The sequence below is a fragment of the Anas platyrhynchos genome, chromosome 2, assembly GCF_047663525.1.
Source record: "Anas platyrhynchos isolate ZD024472 breed Pekin duck chromosome 2, IASCAAS_PekinDuck_T2T, whole genome shotgun sequence".
In the NCBI taxonomy this organism is placed as follows: domain Eukaryota; kingdom Metazoa; phylum Chordata; class Aves; order Anseriformes; family Anatidae; genus Anas; species Anas platyrhynchos.
In genome coordinates, this window is record NC_092588.1 from 62,212,750 (window position 1) to 62,229,988 (window position 17,239).

Here is a 17,239-nt window from a genome sequence, read left to right on the forward strand (position 1 = left end):
AAGTTTAAAACTGTAAGAATTAATGACAATTCAACAGCTCATTTTCATCAGTATTTGAAGATCTTCGGCTCAAGCCACTGCTGTAAGGTTGGTTTGGTTTAAAGGAAAGATTGCTCACTTCAGTAGAATCTCCTTCAGTAGATGTACTCCATCTCAGCCTAGACAGATGACCTTTTCGAGGTAACCTTCCTTAGTAAAAACAAATCCTCTGATAATGTCTGTGCAAAATTAGAGGTAAACACAGTTACTAGAGGCGACGCAGCTCAGGGCAACCTTCTCCTTGTATTACCAGCACCCAGCCTACGGCTGAGTCACATTGGACTTTTAGTTTGTTTTCTGCTCACCCCTCCTACCCTTGGAGAAAGATGCAAATGCAAAACATAGATATAGGTATAATCTATATATACAGGTAAAGATATATATTATGCATAATATATATATATATGCATATATCATAATATATATAATATCGGGGTCCATATTTATCATGTGTCAAGCAGAGGAAGAGGTAGAAGGGGAAAAATAGGGTTTCACCTCTTGTTCAGAAGACCCATCTGCAGAGAGACTCCAGCTCTTCAGACAAAACTGCTGTCGCTTTTTTTTTTTTTTTCCCAAAGATTTTGCTTGCACATAGCCCACAGCAAATCACATTACATTAATGTGCAAAATCTATGTTAATGCACTACTTGGCTGGCAGTTTTAAGTGCACAGACGTCATGAAGTTAAAAGACTGCATTTCCCTCAGCAACTGTTACTTAGTAACCCTCAGCACATAAATAGAATTTTACATGGCTGCATATGTGTTGTGAAGGCTGGAATTTATGCCTCAATTCTACCGGTGAGCCAGAACCCAGGGAGCCATGCAGGGCACTGTACATCAAACAGCTACATTCAACTGCCTCTCGAGGCAGGGAATTTAACCGTGCATGACCAGAGAGGTATTTCCATTGCCATTCTTTTTCTGGTGTTGCATCCTAAAAAAGGGACAGAGACAACTTCTTTGAAGTTTACCTCAGACAGATTTTTCTGGTATTGCTCATCTGCTGTTCAGTGCAAGCTTCAGACACAAGCAAAACAGTGAACACACAAAGCTCTTCACCTTCATCCCTAGAGGTAGTATAATCTACTGGCTATGTAATCACCAGGTATAATTGGTGAGGGCAAACCCACAGTCAAAACACTGAAGGAAAAAAAAAAAAAAGTAAATATAGGGCTGAAGAAAACAAGTGGAGCATGATCGATGAAAAAAAAAAAAAAAAAAAAAAAAAAAAAAAAAAGAATACATCATCTCTAAGTATAAAAGTCTAAATACCTGTATTGTATTAACTTGTATATTTGATCCTTCCACATATATATATATACACTACTTGTGAACTCAATAAGTCAATGACAGTGTACTCAAACTGTCTGAGTAAATATCAATGTGTGACTTCAGAATCTTTTGGGACCAAAAGACAGCCTTTCCAGTGACGAAGAGAACAGGCAGCCCTTTGAAAATGCCTGGGAATCTTTTTTATTCAATTCCCTACTGTTGCAAAATGATCTATCAACAGTACTCCACTTCATCTAATGCTTTCCTCTGACACCCAACGGTTTTATCTCCCACAATGATTTAGTCTAACAAAAGTGAAATGTCTTGACATAAAAACAACTGATGGAGTTACACATAGCATTTCACAAACAAGCACATAAAGAGGTTACACAAATTATATCTGCAGTTATTACATTAAGTATAAGCATATGGATAAGCAAACGTATTTCATTTGAATCTCTTTTAGGAAGTTTACAACCCATTACAAAACGTCTAGCATATCTTCCCATTTTGTACTATGAATAAAAGTCTTAGTTTTTTTTTTTTTTAACAGATTCCCCCAAAAGGATTCTAGAAAGCTGAGCCAATCCAAACAGCACCCCTCCTCCCCACACCCCAAGCTCCCCCTTCAACTCTTCTGCCTTAACAGGTAACTCAACAGGTATAAGTTCTCATTGCAAAATCCCAGAAAGTCAATGCTTCAAAATATGGGCTGCTACTTATTTTTTTTTCTCTGCTGCAACCATACCTTGACGCTAAGTCTTGTAACAAGCAAGATGTCTTAGCTCAGATCAAGAAGTCTTGAGTCCTGTTAGGCATCAATCATTTTTGCTTTCAAGACAAACAAACCCAAAAAAACAGAAAACACCACCACTAAAAAACAACCAACCAAGTAAACAAAAATAGGAACCACATTAAGGTTTGAAATTAACCCCACTGAAGACTGACCAAGGGAACTCCAGCTGCCCAAAGCTGTCCCTGGAGTCCTCATTTTCTTAAAGCCCCAAAACCCACCTTGGCAGCACACCAGCCTAATTGAGCTCTGCGCAGGAGACTTGGCCAAGACTTAGTCGGGAACGGGGACAATTAGCTGGCCATCTGGCTCTCTGCATGGAGGAAAGCAGCTCTGCACCTGCTCCACCAGCCCACTGCTTGTAGCATAATTGGTTAAAGCAAGATGATCAGAGCAAAACCAGAACAACTTGCCTCCTGCTGAGACCCGTGGCCCTTGAGGTGGGATTGAGGCCAAGCCCTGCTCCTGGTGGAGCCATCTCCCTCACGGGCTCCACATTCAGAGGGTCTCTGATCCCTTATACGCAGCAGCAGAAACTATTGAGAATTACATTTTCTTGAAATATTGGATGTAAGAGGAAAACAAAAATCAACACTGAAAGTAATTTATCAGGTAAATGAACCTGCAAGAAACTGAAAGCTAGATGTTGCAAGCCCACATTCTCCGCACCTACAAATCACCATAACTTAATTTGTCACATCTGAACATAATGGATTACTGTGGTTCGGATCAATCTCAACTAAAATATATTAACATAAGTTTTCTATGAACACAGATTTGCTTCTGAAAGAAACTGTAGGTTTGCACCGTATCACAGAAGAAAGCCTCTTCCTACCAGCAAATATCCCACAGCATATTGCAAGTTATTTCTTTCAGCAGAAAAACAAAACAAAACAAAAAGAAAAACAACTAAGTTTTAGTCTTCGTTACGTACAGCTTTTGACCTAGAATCACATCTCATGTGATCAAGCTCCAGAAATAACATCAATCCTCCTAAACATACTGAGTTTTCTGTGTAGCAGGGGACCCGAGATAGAACAACTGTTACTTTATGCAGCGGGTCTCACCTATTGTGAGCTCTGAAGCCTTCCACAGAACACCAGGAGATTTTTATATATTCTATTACTACATACTTAACACGTTAAATATATTATTAAATATTTAACAGATGGCATTGGCAAGTATTGAACTGTCTTTAATATATATTTTATGAGATATAAGCATTCCTCATTTGTTACAGTCACTAACGTGAGATGCTGATTCAGAGTCCCACATTTACCAACCTGCATCTGCCAAGTCTCATAAAAACAATTGGGATTTCAGACACTGGATTAAAAAAAAAAAAAAAAAAAAAAAAAAAAAAGGAAGTAATTATTCAAAGCTTTCTCACTGTGCACCATAAGGCAAATTTCTATAGTAGAAAGCTCTGGCTCAACATTAAAAAGAGATTCAGCTTGTAGTTCATGGGGAAGATCAGAATGGACAGCAAGCTGCCCTGGGGAGGAAGGCTGCTGGCCTCACTTCTTAAAACTCACATAGTGAACACATGTGCAGCCAGTCAGGGGTATATATATTGAATACACATTTGAATATACACTCACATTTTTACAGGTAGTTCAATATATGCTTGATCTTTTTTTATATATGTGTATATGTGTGTGTACATTTATATACATGTATATACACATGCACATAAGCAATTAAAGAGGGATTTAAAGTTTTTGCAAGTTTCTCCCTCACAATTGAATCCATGCTTCCCCCAAAAGAATTCAATAGCCATTCTTCTGTTTTCTGTAGAAGACAAATTTTTAACAGGTACAAATGTAACATGTATATATATATATATATGTATATATATAATGATAGTTGGGTATAAAAAAAAAAACACAACAGAAGAACTTTGATTTTCAACTCTTTCAAACAATGGCAATGTCACTACTGGATTGCTTGAGAAGCAAGGTACGGTGATAGGAATAGTTGCTGAACGTCTTCTGTCAACACAAAGAGAGAGATCTGGCTAGAAGAGAACTATTTTTCAAGTAGATGTGTGTTATAACTGCAAATTTTATCTCTTCTACAGTGTTCCCACCTCCATGATAAGACTGCCTGGCAGCTGGCTGTCTCGTCACTGTTTCCAAGCATGCAACTGCGCTGTTAATCATTAAATGCTGTTTCTAAGCCTCCAAACATCAAAACATGGCACTGAGTTTAGACTGCATTAGAGATAGAAATACTAGCAGAATATAGCGTGACAAAAAAACCTGCGTGCAAGGAGTAGGGGGACCAAGAAGGTAAAGGGAGGAAAGAAGGGGGGACTGTGAAAGACTAGGAAAACGTGCTAGACATTTAGTAAGTCAGTTATGACCACAAAACCATAAATCACTCAGATTTCAACGTAACAGTCTCAACCAGTGCCTTTTAACCAAGACGTTTCCAGCATATTGGGATTTCCATGAGTCATGTGAAAACCTCAGTGCTACCAGACAGTGAATCTAGTCCTGAAGCTCTTACACAGAATGGGAATAACTGAGGGCCCCAAAATGGTGACTTTTTTGTTGTTTTGATCAGTAGTGACTTGTTTAAGGATTGATCTCATTGATGATAGCCTTGCTACAATTTCTGGTACCATCAATTTCTGGCTACAATTTCTGGCATCTGCATCTTTTGAGCTGTATGGAGGTCATGAGCAAGCTGAGTTCCTCCATACCTCCCTAAATTCAGTGCTTTTACGACTGCCATATTTCAGTTAAAGCTAAGTCCAGGTACACCAACCTGAACGTCATCCTGTGGCACTGTAGGGGGAAAAAAATAATAAAAAAATACCACCCACAGTTTCCGTCGTCTCTTCCTGATTATAAGAGATGTGCAGAAGTCCCCCTAATTGTCCAATGTAAATGGTATTTAACTTGTGGCTCTCAGCTCTATGCAAATTCTTATATTGTAATGGCCACATCCACGGGATGCTGCACTGAAAGATCAGATTGTTTTTCAAATGAGCCTTATCTCAGCAATCAAGAACAAAGTCATATTACTCTGCTTAAAAGTTTTTCAATTTCCTTTTGCAAAAGACTTTTTTCCTCCAGCAAATTTTTTCCTCTAGCAAATGCTCTGCAAGTATTTCTGTCATGAAAGCTGAGGGCATGAGAAAGATAACTAAAAAGGAAAAATATCCCATGACATCTTAGCTCAAGGTGGAAAAATACTTTTTGAACTGCAGCCGCAGACAAATTACATTTACTTGGTGTACAAAAAAACTGCAATTACGTTAGAAAGAGCTGTTTATCATTCATCTTCAGCTTCTGAAGTAAAAAGAGAAGTTATTGTTAAAGTGACACTTTGTAAGGAAGTCCCTCATCTTTTTTCTTCTGATATCCATTTCATTTTTGATGAATTTACAAATTAAAGTAAGATTCCCCTCACCTTAGCTATGTGCAATTCCTCTTTTCTTGTGGCAGGATGCTTAGCATCAGACTATATCAACGCTCAGGTTTTGGCTTTGTACTGTTGCATGGTGTAAAACCATGTCTACCAACAAGTTTCACTGACCCAGTTTCACTGTCAATTACTTTATCAGAAATATAAGTATGAGATGGAGAAGTCATATAAACCATTGCTCTGGCATGCAATACCCCCAGATCGTGCCCAGAAGCATCTGAGGCAACAGAACTAGCATTAGGGGAAGAAGATGAGGACACTGCTGAACTATTGAACACACTTTTACCAGAGCTTAATACTTTGACAAGTGTCATGAGAAAGATTTGCCAGTCATTGTCCTGGATATTGGAGATTCTGCTGGGGTTTGGCCCCATAGGCAAAGCTCAGCAAGTTCTCCTCTAATAGGGCGAAAGCACTTCACCCATGCTGATTTTACAGATTTAACTGTCTTCTAAGGCAATATATTACATATTGCACAAGATTATATATATATATATATATATATATAATTATCAAATATAACTAATGGAAATTCTAGGTTGTTTTTTGACCTATCTCATCCAGTTTCAGAGCAGCTGATAAAGCGTATTGCCACATGATAGCATGTTGATCTACAAACCGTCATAATAGTAGAAGCACAAAGAGGTTCTTTGAGAAAGAAGGAAGATATCGCTCCCTCCAGGATCTCTGTATCGCTTATTGCTTCCTCCAGACTAAAAATGACATCTTCACCTTCATTTTTCTGATGTGAAGTCACTAGAGCATTGAACACAGTGTTCTCGGGCTTCAGTATGGGCTGACCCTAAGAGAAGCCTGTTCAGCAAGCAGCCCAGTTCACAGGGAGTTCAAAAAGAACGGGCAGTGCATTATACCCTTTTCCTTCCAATTCCTTGTTAATTTTAGTGGTTCTATCATTAAACTCAACTGACAGGACATTTGTCTAGCTCTGTATCAGAGCTAACAAGCAGCAGATGAGAAAGAAACTATAGGAAACTACCACAGCAACATGGCATCTGATGCACAAGACCTCAAAAATTACAGCGCGCACTTCCCTCTTCTGCTAGTCAGTTCTGCAGGCTGAGGGTGGGAGAAGAAAGCCTAAGACCCTTCCTCCTCCCCAGCCAAAACCACAGTGACTGCACCTCTTCCTTTTACACCCATGCAGACTCAACCAGCTCAAGACCTAAACCAAGAAACGTTGGTACTTAGCACTCATGCACAACAGAAAAACATTCTTGTGATATATTTCATTTAACATTTATTTATGTATTTACTTGCTTTTTCATTAAAATGAAGGTCTAATGAAAAATGTCCAGTATTACACAATTCAGGTAAAAGCCTTAAATACTCAGGTGCCACGGTACTGACCATAACTTGCTGCTTACCCTTCTCAGTCTTGCCTCCCACGTGTAACTCTTCTGCCAGTTGCTCTGTTCATAAGCATTGCTACCTTCAGTAGCATTCAAATACATAGGAAAAAGGGGAATTAAGAATCATAAAAGTATGACTTCTACACCACTGACGGTTTTTCTTCCACACATACTTATGATAAGCTTCAGATATTTTAGACTTAAAAAAAAATACTGTAACATTAATAGACCTTATTCAACCCATTGCCTGAAAAGTTTAATGAACAGCCAAGTATTTAAACACATGACTTAAATTTGGACACATAAATCAGTCCTTCCATAGCAGAGCTACTTGCCTACTTAAACATTGAACAGGCTTCAGTACAATGCTGAATGATGGTCTAAAGGTTAATTTTTGATGAAAGATGTCATAGTTACCACATACTTGGCATTCTCAGGGGCTTCAAACAGCACTGTCCTTTCTGTATCGCTATGATATCATCTCACTGTCTGAAGCACATTAGTGCCTGAAGGCTCCACTCAAAGTCTCAAAGTCCTCCTATTAATACAGAATGACACTGCATCTGTCCCAGCAAGCAATCTAGTTAGACAGTAGGAAGGTTAAGAAATGTAACAGGAGAATACAGCCAGCACAAAGGGATTTGCTCAAGGCCAAATCTAGGTCAATGGCAGAATTTGAAGAAAACAGATGCCTATCAAATTGAACTGGTTTTGCTTAGCTTTACAGAACTGCCCTTTGCTCCCTGGAATGGGATTGCCTCTTTTGAAAACTTTCTTCCCTTGTACCAGACACCAGCCTGACCAGACGTAGCAGTTCGAGAGATTTTCTATGTGTAACCTGTAAAACTGGCTGGTGAAAGTGTTCACCGCTTTTCTCACAGAGAACTTTGATTTGGTCAACATTTTAAAGTTTTTCTCTTTGTTTTCCCTCTACCTTCAGAAAGCTATTGAGATGGAGTAATGAGCTTGAGAGGGAATATTTTAATCAATATATCAAATATTTTAATCAATATATCAAATATATTTGATATATTGGGTACATCATTTGAGTCCCTGGATTCTTTGTTTTATGGTAGAGGTTTTACGCTCAGAAAAACAAACAAACAAAAATATTAAAGGAAAATAAAAATAACACTATATAACTTTGCTAGGGGAAAAAGTGAAAGGGCTTCACTCTTTTTACACATGGTAACAAGAATAGTGTATTTAAACATATTAAACTACAATACCATGTGTCATTAAAAAAAAGCATATCCCAGACCTCATAACCTATATAACCTGCATATCAAGTATCTCTTAAACTTGACGTATTGAGTAATAAAGCTTTATCTTAAAAAAATAAGACTTCAATGCAATTAATATAACTAATCAAATTACTCCACCTGTTGTGTTCCCTCCCCCCTCCCCCCTTTCTTGGTACTTTATCATGCATACTAAGAGGAAGCACCTGGTGTAAAAGAAAAGAACAACAAACATGCACATGGTTTAGAAACAAGCAGTCTCAACAGTCTGAGGTAGGGCATCAAAGGAGATCAGTGTGAAACTCTTCTGCTTGCAGATTGCTCAGTGTCTAGGAGGTAAATTAAACAAGTACTACACTGAGACAGCCAGCTTCAGAATTTCACACCTCTCTCATCAGGGAGAGCCAGAAAACTTTCTGTCAATGTTATCAGGAGTAAGGCTGCACAGGGTGTGAGATCTCTGAACATCAACCATATAAGGAGAAGAAAAAACAAAATTCTCTTCAGAATCAGTGTAGAAACCATCTGATTTGTTGATTGACGCATGCTTACCAGAGCAATTTTGCTTGAACTAACTTTTGAGTTCACTTTAAACACAGAGAACAAGTTTGTTTCTTACAATTATCAAATGAACCACTGCAAAACACATTACAGAATCCACTTAAGATGATAATCAAAGGTAAGATTTTTCATAAATGTACTATACACCAAGACTTGGTCATTATTAACAGATGCCTTTGTAGTTCAAGCAAAACATTAAACTGTAGATTGAGTGCTTTATCATCACTACATCTGTTTTGAATTTCTGACTGTGAAAATCAATATACTGTGGCAAATTTACAGTTCTCAAAGTTCCTCAGAGCTGGATATCAGAGGTAGCAATTGATTTTGGTTCCTTGGTGTTTACTGACAGCATACCCGAAATACAGCAAGGACATGAAATAGGCAAATGATCCAACACGTTTCCTTCTTATACTTCTTGAGCAATCTCTTTACATGGCAGGGCAGTGGGTTTTTATCTTTCATACAAGTCACAAGCTTGCTTTCCAGCACCCCACCATATGATGTGACCTGAGGTACAGAAAATCAGGCTCTGTGGTCTTGCTGAATTTGGTAGTTCTAGAATAGCTGAGGCAGTGACCGAAAGACTTCTTCCCAACACCACGGGCCTGAACAATCAACACAGAAGGTAAGAGCCAGTTTTGACAGCTATCAAGAAGGTTCAGAGATTTAGGGATGCATATATATGCTGAACAGAATTCTCCAAGGGAGACAGCCAGAACAGACAGTGGCAAGGAACTGTTCTAATGAAACACTTGAACACACCTTCTGACATTAGAAAAAAAAAGCCCATGGCTCTTTGCAGCTGTGCCGAATTAAGATAGATCAACTACAACTCAGAAAAAAGATCAACAAAACTTTGTTCACCCACTCTTTTAATTCTACATTCAATTCTCAGAGAAGGTAACAAAATTTGTGACATGAAGAACAGGACATTATTTTCTTTTCTGTTTTTCCCAGATACATTTAAATAAGTTTAAACCCAAGTATTACCACCAAGAACTAAGTTAAACAAAATCAATAGTTGTACATTTACTGCAGGACTCAGTAGACTCAGTAGCCTAAAACCATCCAAAGTAAAAGAGAAATAGGAGAAATTGCTGTGTTCTTTAAATAGTAGAGAAAGGTGAGGGCTTTGTAAGTATTTTTCTCATTACCTAAGTCAAATAGACCACTTTTCAAAGCATTCAATTAATTTCAAATTTCTCCTCATTATTCATGAAAGCATCGTTATAGCCTGGCATTTTTATAAATCAAGAAGATAACATTTTGAAAGAAGCATCACAGCATGGGAAGCCATCTTGCCTTTCACAAATCTGCAAATTTGAAAGCATCTTGGTCTCGTAATAGGAATTTGATGAAATAATTGGTTTCTGGCTATTTCTAATTTGCCGTCAAATATCCAAATTTACTGAAAGCAAAACAAAGCATGATGTCAACTCAAAAAAAAAAAAAAAAAGAAGAACAAATTAAAAATACACACAGTAATTGCTGTACTACAGGGCATTTTCTGTACAACCAAGAATTACAGTTTGTTTACAGTATCTTCACTAACATTTCACTATTCATGATGTAGCTACCTGGAGAACTGGACTGTCTGTTCAGGAGCCAGTATGGTGTCTGTGCAGAAAATCTGACTGGTATGTGTTCAAAACAAGCTGCCTAAGATGATCATCTTCTTTGGTACTATATTTTGGGGAATTGAAACATTACAAACAGCCTGAAGTTACAAGTAATGAATTTTAGAATGAGCTGATAGCCTTCTGCATTGTAGTTCTACTGCTACGAGCAAGGAGAGGTCATTCAGCATTTTCACAGCAGTCTCTGCAAGCCTGCAGCACCACAATACTGGTGGGAAAACAGTTCTAATTTACAGCTATATTGAACAAAGACAAAAGAGCAACTTCAGCTTGAAAACTAAAAACAAGTATGGTACATATGGTTACAGCTGTCCTATTGCCTACAAGAACTGAATCAAGATTGACTGGTTACATGGAATACACGGGAGCACCTTAACCATATCTTTCCTGATTTTAGATCTGTGGCCTTATCATTTCTTGTGACACTACTGCTGTCTTTCTTGAGTAAAGGGAGATCTTGATCAGCATTGGCTGTTTTAAAGTTTGGGGTTTTGCTTTATTTTTGCACTCCGAAAGGATGAGAGAGGGACAGAAGATATTGCTACAGAAGTAGGTTCCCCCTTCGAAATATTTTACATCAATGAATGTTATTTTCATTGCAGAATTCAACATTCATGGAATGATAAGGAAAAATGAATTTAAAAGAGCTCAACTGTCTTTTTCCTTCTAGACCTGTTTTACATACTCAGTGCAAGACTCATGGACACCTGACTCTTGCTCATTCCTGAAGGACTTGTGCCCATGGCATAGACTGCTAGATCCTGAAGAATCTTCTCCTTTCTAAGGCCCCATGTGCCAGACAATTCACTGACTCAGATGTGTAAGACACATGATCCCAAAGTGGGAGAGAAGTTATGAAGAGTTCTTCTAACCAGATTTTGTGCCCAAAGAAAAACCTAAGCACAGGACACATGGTGCACAACAGTCTAAGCTTTGTGTACCTGCCATATCACACCTGCAGGATCTCCCACACTTGGTCAGAAAGAGTCAAAATATTTGACTAAATACATCTGTTAGGTACACATGACTTTGCTGGATCTGCACAAGGCAATTTTCTAGAAATGTAACCAAAAATCTTAAAGTGCCAAACACGGCTTGGGACTCACGCTATTGTTTTCACTGAAACCAAAACCGTTTTGTAAAACACTGCATAGAAAACAAAAGCATGTTTCCAGTTCTCTCTTCCTGCTGTTTTCTGTTCCCTCCAACATCCTCATGTACTTCCCTAAAGAAGAAGTCAACGAACTAGTAACTATATGAATTCTAGTCTGCATAAACCTTTTAGGGATAGCTGCTTATCTGTGCCACTGCAATGCAAAATACCTGCATTCCTCCAGCCAGAGCACAGAACTATCTGTTTACATCATCTGTCTGATGCAAAGGGCAATAAGTTTATACACTGTGGGATTGGACTGTAAACTGTTCTTTTTGGGTGGGGATGGGTAGAGGAAAGTTAGCAAAAGCTAGTAAGAAGAAACAACTTTTTTATATATGCTTTATTTTAAGATACGTGTGAATACACTTTCTGTACAATGCAGACACACAAATAAACAAGATATTATCACAAGGCAAACAGAATATCACATAATACGTGAAATACAAAGTGTCAACAGAGGCCTAGAAAGTATATACTAACTTTTAGTTAATATTTTGATGGTTCTCCTCTTTCTACCAAGGAGATTTTTGAAGTTGTATCTACTGAGACTGACAATTGTTGCCTTTGGAATCCTCTTATTTTACTTGTTTCCATACAGTTCCTTTCTTAATGATAAAGCCAACGACTGCCAAAATGGAAAGCTGTCAATAAGTAAAACATTAGTCAGCTCATTGGCTCTTTAAAAATGTCTGCAATTTCCTGCTTCTAAGGCTCATTTCATTCATTTCAAACATGACTGAGAAGCATTTTGTCAGCTATGCATCTGACACATGAAAACTTCATCCAACACAGCAAAATCCTCGTCTGGCTACATCTCATAGGACCCTCTTAAAAAAATGATTTCATTTTAAAATAACAACTACAAAAATAGCAATGGTGAAAGTGATCTGGTAAATATGTTAAGGTAGTAAATATAAATTATTATATAACACAGATTTCTGAAATGATCTTGCCTCTTCAATTTTCTGCTCTTACCTTTGTTGACTTGTCAGCACTATGTTCTCGTTTCCCTACATGGTTCCCCATGATCTACCACCAGAACTTCAAATTCTGAAAAGACAAAAACAAAACAGAAATTTTGAAACCAATACATTTATATTGAAATACAAATTAATTCTTCCTTGGACAGTACAGCGAAACAGCTCTCATACAATAAACATTTTTACAGTCCACAGTAAATTTTCCTTCTTAAAAAAGGAAGAGAAGGGAAAATAAAACATTTGATTTGTACATAAGCCAAGACTAGGTCAGTATTTAGGCAGAAGCCCTATTTTTTGATATCATATTTACAATCCCAACTGTACAATATGTAGCAGCTGATTTGTAGCTGCAGATTTTTATAAGGGATCAAGTAAGTTCTTTAGAATTCACATTTGCCATTACATAAACAGCAATTACTGAAAAAAGCCAAGCACCACACCAAACTGCTAACAATTTGCTGTGGAGGTGAGAATGGATATGTTCTTTAAAGCACAGGCTTTCATGGCAAGCACATAGGAATGGAATGCCAACCTTTTCTTTGTATTTTCTGGCTTACTGTGGTGTATCTCAGCTTTAGCAGAGCTTATGTAGGTTAAACCACAACACTCAAATTTCAGCTTTTAGCTTGCATTTGTGGTTACACTGCATATTTCGTCTCTTAGAAGCCTGTGTCTGTATAGTATCTTACACAGACACGGTTTGTCTTTGAGTTTTAGTACCTAAAGACGGTGCAAGGTAACATTTAAAGCCCTGAAACTTAAAACTACTTCCAAAAGAAGTTTCAAAGAGACTTTCTCTTCTCAGAATTATGAACTGGACTTTTGCTCATAATGTTGAATTTCTGACGAACAGCAATATTTGCTACTCTGCAACAAATATAATGCTACATACTATAAAACCTTGGCATCAGAAATATTTGCGCAATGCTCAAACAGTATCAGAAGGCTGTTACTTCATTAACAATATCTTCTGCAAAAGCTTGGCAGAGGAGCACAACAGACCTTTGCTATGACAGAAAACACGTGAAGTAAAACAACAGCCTATTACCTAGTTATACTCAAAAATAAAGACACGGTTATAAGCTCAGATACATGGACTGACCTGCATACCAAGGGATACGTATCTCCAACAGATAGAGACTTTGATTACTTCTGACTTTCCATCACAAATGTGCATTTTATTGAAAGCCACTCTGTCCTGCATTGCTACTGCAATTTCGGACGGACTGACAGATTTCTCCCCAGACACACATAATACATTTCAAATTAGCAAGGGTCTCCAGTGCTTATTCAATTATCCACCAAATTCCAGCCACTCAACACTCAAAATGACACATGTCACTATGTGATCAAATCACTCCCCATTAAATCTACTTCTGAGGTCTCACAGAGGAAAAATTAAAAACCATCCAAACTCATTAAGTGTACTCGATATAGAGTTTATTGCCAAATAATAGATTTTTTTAAGATGTATGTGTTGCATAAAAGATTGAAATACAGCTTTTGAAACTGTGAAATCAGCAAAACCAGTTTAAATTATTGTGACATTATGAAAATTTACAATTAAAAATCCCCCAAAAATGCACTTACAACCTTGATTTCAGAGCTGAACTACCTCAGAGCAGCCTTTCCCCTTTTCCCTGTGAAAGGCAGCTCATCTCTCATCGCCTACTTTGCGACCTAAGGAAAATACCAAGTGGAATACAAAACCAGAGGAAACATCTATCCTATCCAGGAACATACCGGCATGATGTTCCAAGTCATTTATAGAAACAGTAATAATGATAATAATATCAAACGCTCTGCAATGCACATACCTTTAAGTAAACAGGCAATGGAGCTGATGTAATACTTGCGGACTAGAACTTTGCTTGCTGCCCTGCCTCACCTTTCTCTCGCTTGTTTCTGTGGATTAAATCTCTAGGAATAACTGTCACATGCCCACGAAACACCCAGCACAGTGGGGCCCCACTCCTGCACTGCCATAGTGGAGAAAGATACTAGCTATAGACAAACCATATTCTGCACCATGGTGTGAAACTAAGCCAGATAAATATTTTAAATCCTTTGCCGGTGAGTGGAAAGAAAATCAGCAACAAGTTCCACACTGCCACAAGCTAGCTGTAGCAAATGATAAGGCCAGTTTTCTTCCCAAGTGTCTGCACAAAGTAAGCACAATGAAAAACCAGCAAACCAGTAAGATACAAATTCCTGTGTAGAGATAAAGATACTTCCCAGACAAAGGCACAAAAATATCTTAAGAGTAACAGAAATGGAGAAATCTGTAAGCGGTCCTTTGGGAAATAAAGGCTTTCAAAAATTTTGATGCCAATTGGAAGTGGAAGCCTATAATGCAAACTGTTCTGTATGTATTTGATGGGAAAGTAGCAACATGAAATTAGAGAGGACAACATGCAGATCTGCAATGATCAGAGCACAACACCAGCATACGCAAGCCTGGAAGCATTAAAATCACTTCCAGCAGCAAAGAGAAAGACCCGATTTTTCACTTTACATGTGAGCAGAAGTCTGCCGTACTTGATTAAAAACTGAGACCATGGGTCATTTTCACTTCGGGATGAAAGTACAGGCTGTTGTTAAGACTACCTATTTTGTGATTGCTGCTGTTCTGAGAAAGCCACCGTTTGTATGTGTGCTGATTTTTATGCTATGAGTTGAGTCACTGACTTCAATGGGATTACTCAGTGTACAATCTTTGTAGGAACTTGCAGCCAACTATTCAAGAAATCTGAGATGGAAGAGGATTTTCTTTTTTAGTCATTTTCGTAACGTTCAGGTTGCCAGACGAAGCAGCTCCGCATACAGCAAAGCAGCAGCTCCTAGCAGTTATCAACAAATGTCAGTCAACCCAGCTACATCCTTGTTTGCAGATGAGTCCATACGTGCCTTAGCACTGATAAACAGCCACAAGAACAGTCATAAAGCTCCAAAACAATGAGAAAATACAACTGCTGTAGAAATGCAGCAACCTCCATTGAATCAGATGTGAATCAGATCTAACAATAAGCTTCCAAAATAGGCCTGAGCATGAGATCAAGCTTATGACCACAACAGCACATGTCCTCAACTTTCCTAGTGAAATCCAGCAAGTTTTGTAATTCCTGCGAGATGAATGATTCTGCATATGACCTTAAGTCACAAAATGAGAGGGGACACGGGGAAGACCTGCAACAACCAGACCACAGCACCAGCTGCCCAGGCAGGCACTGCAAGCTCTACAAGCAGAGCTGCCCAACAGCCTCCACACCTCTCCCCCTGCCAGGAGCCAGCTGAAGCAGCTTTGCTGCCAAAACCCTGGCATAACCCAGTCACTGCCTGCTGCCGAAATCATTCCAGCTACCCAGGCTGCTTCAAGTGATTCCCCAAAACAGCACAGGGATCTTGCCTGGGGAAATAAAATAAACTGCCTTCTCCCACCACGTCACCTTCCTCGGGGAGTCAGTCTAACAGGTGGCCTGCAGGAAGCCTAGGCCAAGCCTTCTTCTCTGCTTTCTTCAGGATAGAAAGCTGTATTCCAGCTAGAAACAGTGGAAACACCACTTCAGGACAGAAACCTCTCTTTGCTATCTAAGTGTAAAATTAAAAGATGAACAAATACAGAAAGAGATGGGAAAACTCAGTCCCGCATATCACATATTCACAAAATAAATAAATAAATAAATAAATATATATAAATGCATGTATGTTTGATTAAAATTGATTCAATTGATTACAGATGGGTTTTGTAAACATATATCATCAGATATTTTTCTTTTTTAAACCCAATTCTAGCCTTCCTGTTGAAATTAAATAGATATTTGTACTTTGGACAAGGTTCTGAAAAGGTTATCTCCCCATACACACACACTGTCCTACATAGAGGTTTAAATCTCACTTCAGAATTTCCCCTGAAAGGCAGAAACATGTTCCTCTAAACTTTTTGAATATACCAAGAAACAGATTGGTATCTTTTTTTTGCAGGTTACGCTGGTTTAACTGCAAAGTACCTTTTTCTTACTCACTGAAAGGAACCTGAGAAAAGTCCACTACTTGTAATTGTCAGACTCTAAAGGGTGTACATCTCCTGTAATATCTCGCTGAACATCAGCTTTCTGTAATCTAAATAAAAACAATAAATTTCAGCCCACGAGCTTGTTTACAGTGACAGCTAACGAATCATAACAATTCAGGAAATACAAGAGGCTAGAATCCAATGCACCTGGTGCACTTTTATTGAACATTAATAGTTATTTAGCTTTAAAACATACAAACTATCTAATGGAAGTCACAGGATGCTGCAAATGGATTGTTAAATGTTATCCTTGAAGAGCAATTTAGTTATGTAAAATAAGGGTTCGATCTTACCTCTTCCCACGCACTTCAGTGTGACTCAACAGAACTACACCTAATAATACAGGTATGCGAGCGCTTACATATTTACAAGTATCAGCTCATAATTAGTACCTTGTCTAGGAACATGTATTCACCACACACTGATGCTGGTGAATAATGGTGCAGAGCTACAGTGCTAGATACATTTACCGAGTGCTCACAGTCTTACTCACGTATGGGAAGAGTCAGCATGGAACATAAAAATATTTCAGGAATTTACTTAAAACTTTCTGCTAGATTAATTGATATTCTCGTCTGAATAAAACTGGATTTTACTACTACATCCAGATCTTATTAGACAAAAGAAAGCAGCATAGTTACTGTTAAGAAATGTCCAAGTTCTGTCAAATTTTGGTAGC

At 38.2% G+C, this 17,239-nt stretch overlaps 1 protein-coding gene and 1 long non-coding RNA gene across 7 annotated transcripts in view; one reads left to right on the top strand and one right to left on the bottom strand.

Moving 5' to 3' along the window:
* The window catches only part of MBP (myelin basic protein), a 111,201-nt gene that overhangs the window by 73,631 nt on the left and 20,331 nt on the right, over positions 1–17,239 (bottom strand). For all 6 annotated transcript variants that reach the window (XM_027451879.3, XM_027451882.3, XM_027451880.3 and 3 more), the window contains exon 2: positions 12,484–12,558. In XM_027451879.3, the coding sequence (XP_027307680.1) occupies positions 12,484–12,534 (51 nt within the window). In that variant the 5' untranslated portion in view covers positions 12,535–12,558. The remainder of the gene's footprint in view (positions 1–12,483; positions 12,559–17,239) is intronic.
* On the top strand, positions 541–4,829 carry LOC140001895 (uncharacterized). The gene is made up of 3 exons (XR_011807623.1): positions 541–938; positions 1,866–1,961; positions 4,186–4,829. It is a non-coding gene; the product is annotated as an uncharacterized lncRNA (long non-coding RNA).